This window comes from Arachis ipaensis, chromosome B04 (genome assembly GCF_000816755.2).
Source record: "Arachis ipaensis cultivar K30076 chromosome B04, Araip1.1, whole genome shotgun sequence".
NCBI classification, from domain to species: Eukaryota; Viridiplantae; Streptophyta; class Magnoliopsida; order Fabales; family Fabaceae; genus Arachis; species Arachis ipaensis.
The window spans coordinates 6,795,942-6,798,629 of record NC_029788.2 but is presented as its reverse complement, the minus strand read 5'-3'; the positions used below and the strand labels follow the sequence as shown (position 1 = coordinate 6,798,629).

Genomic DNA, 2,688 nt, shown 5'->3' with positions numbered 1-2,688 from the left:
TAGAGCAAAACTTTTTTGGTAGTCATAACTTTTGAGCTAAGGAATGCCCAGGCTCCAAATGGCACCCATATAAGTGATAAATATGGTACATGTCCTACCTCTACAACAGAATATGTAAATAATCAGTAGTCATTTAAGCCAATCTAAACCCAAAAACCAAAAAACTGAAAACATGACATGACTTGCTAACAATTTCTCTTTACCAAAATGTATCATGACAAACTATCATCTTCTATGATTTTCTGTGTTACTTCCTTTTCAGTTTCTCAATCTTCACATATGGTAAAACACCCATTAAACGAACAATCTTCGGTTTCCAACCACGCTGTTGAGCCCGGCAGAACATCAAGAATGTGTTAGCAAAGTAGGAATTGAAACCCATGAAGAAGTGCCACAAAGCATGACCCTGTGGATTAATTGGCCAAGTGGATATCTCCTTGCAGAAAAACCGATCACCTAACCAACATAAAGTTCCTAATACAAGGGTGGCTACATATAGCTTTGCAATCCTCTTCGCAGACAAATCTTCAGTATAAATGTAATATTTGTATGTTCTTGGAATGCAGAGGAGACAGAGAATGACATAATGTGCTTTAAAGCCAATGCCGAAACGGAAGAAAGAATGGAAAACTGCAAAAACAACACCATACAAAAATAGGAAGATGGGCATCGTAGTACGATAATGCCAATCTGGAGAATACAGGATGTACAAGTACAGCAGCATCTCCCATACCATAGGAGTTTCATCACTCTGTTGTTGCCTATATTAAATTGTAAGAAATAAGGAATCAGCATTCATACAACTAGCAACTTCCACAAAATAAGAAAAAGGTCACGGAAGAAGATTCATCGTAGAAGTGTGTGGTCAAGCATTGATGACAAACACTACTCATGGACACCTAAATCAGAAGACTAGTGATACCATAGGTGCCCACTCCGTCAAAAAATTAGAAAATTGGTACTATTGTAGGTGCAAACTCCATTAAAAGCTATATATCAATATCACTAGTATACTCCTTAAGAAATAACTCAATGCAGTCTTCGTGAATCCTTTCCCTCAAACATGTACAGTATCTTATAAGTTCCGACAAAACAGGACAAGCTGACTTAAACCCCCTGTTATAAACTTCAAACCTTTTCCGATCTGAACTAAGGTAAGCAAATTAAGAAAATAATTATGCATGCTACTTTCCAGAATATAATGCCATACATAAAAGAAAATTCCAACCCATAATGAGGATAACTAACTCTTGTTACCAAAGTGGTTCAATAATCTACAATGAAACATAAACCATACAGTCATTTTATATATGCATTATCGTACTGGCCTCTCTGAACCTGACCAAAAGCATAGCCTTTCTCCAAGTGGCAAAAGAAAGGTTAAAAGATGTTGCCCCAACTTATAGAAAGACACAAGTGATATAAAGTAGCCTCCTAATTCAATTTCAAAGGTAACTTAAATTATCATTACAACTAGATTGCATCAGATAGAGTAATGTGCAGTAAGATAGAATAAACATAATTCAATCATCATGAAGTTAGAGAAAGCAATTCTAATTATTTATAAATTCGAAAAACAACCACATTATATGCATCCAAATGGTTACTAATGCACAGATTAGTAAACAAATATCCCCCGTTCAATATATTTCCAACACAGCTTGAGGCATTGCAGACACCCTAAATCTGAATTTTCCAACTTTTCAACCCCCAGTAGAAAAATATATAAAATTATCCATTTTAGATTATACAAAAACAAAAATTAAATGGAAACAGTCAAAGGTAAATTTATATAAATTACTGCAAGAAATGAATTCATCAGTACTTACACATGTTGCAGTGTGGCATGGTACAACATGCTTCCAATGGCAAGTGCCATATTCGATAGATGAAGAACAGTAAATCTTTTCTCAAACCGCTGTCGTAAAGCATTTATAAGACCAAGGAGAGCCAAAAGAATGCATGGAATGTTGGATATTGTGTTATAAAACTCTGCTATATATGATGAATGAGCATAATTATTTTCACAACACTCTGTAGTTGATGTAACCGGACCCCAAAAGCTGGCTATGGTGTCTGCCATTCTCCTCTACAGCCTGATGTTTGTTGATCTGTATTTAAAGCTGCAGAGTTCACAAATTCCTGCAAATCATGTGCCAACGAGCCAGAATACAATCAATCCCACAACTTATTTATTAAGATGCACAAATCCAGGCAAGCGGTAGTCACGGATCATATACGTCAACGTGTTAATCCATACAGAAAGCACGACACCCATATTAAATCAATGAAAAACAACCAAAAAACTCTAATGCGTGGTATAAATTAACATAGGTATTGAAACTAACGTCAGGGAACCTTCAAGGATCTACATTGGGTCACTACCTAAAATAAAAAACAATGTAGGTAAAACTAAATAGATATATCAAAATCCTCTTAATTAAACCTATTAAAATAGACTAATAATGTTCAAATTCTAAAACATACAAAATCCATGTCTCTGAATTCTGCATTGTCCAACACACTCTAAGAGGCAATATATCGAACAGAAAGAAATCAAAATTCCATAACCACAGCATTCACTTCATTTGCATCAACACCCAAACCAACATTATCCCCCCTATCAAATAACAACTTCAAACAAAAAAAAAAATCAATGTAACGTGATAAAAAAAATATGGTATTTGA

General features: G+C 34.9%; 1 protein-coding gene across 1 annotated transcript in view; it reads right to left on the bottom strand.

The window, feature by feature from the left end:
* The window catches only part of LOC107638677 (alkaline ceramidase 3), a 3,484-nt gene continuing 796 nt past the window's right edge, over nt 1-2,688 (bottom strand). Inside the window, exons 2-3 of the mRNA XM_016342032.2 lie at nt 1,830-2,142; nt 1-761 (exon numbers count right to left, since the gene is read on the bottom strand). Coding sequence (XP_016197518.1) covers nt 248-761; nt 1,830-2,083 — 768 coding nt within the window. The 5' untranslated portion in view covers nt 2,084-2,142 and the 3' untranslated portion in view covers nt 1-247. The remainder of the gene's footprint in view (nt 762-1,829; nt 2,143-2,688) is intronic.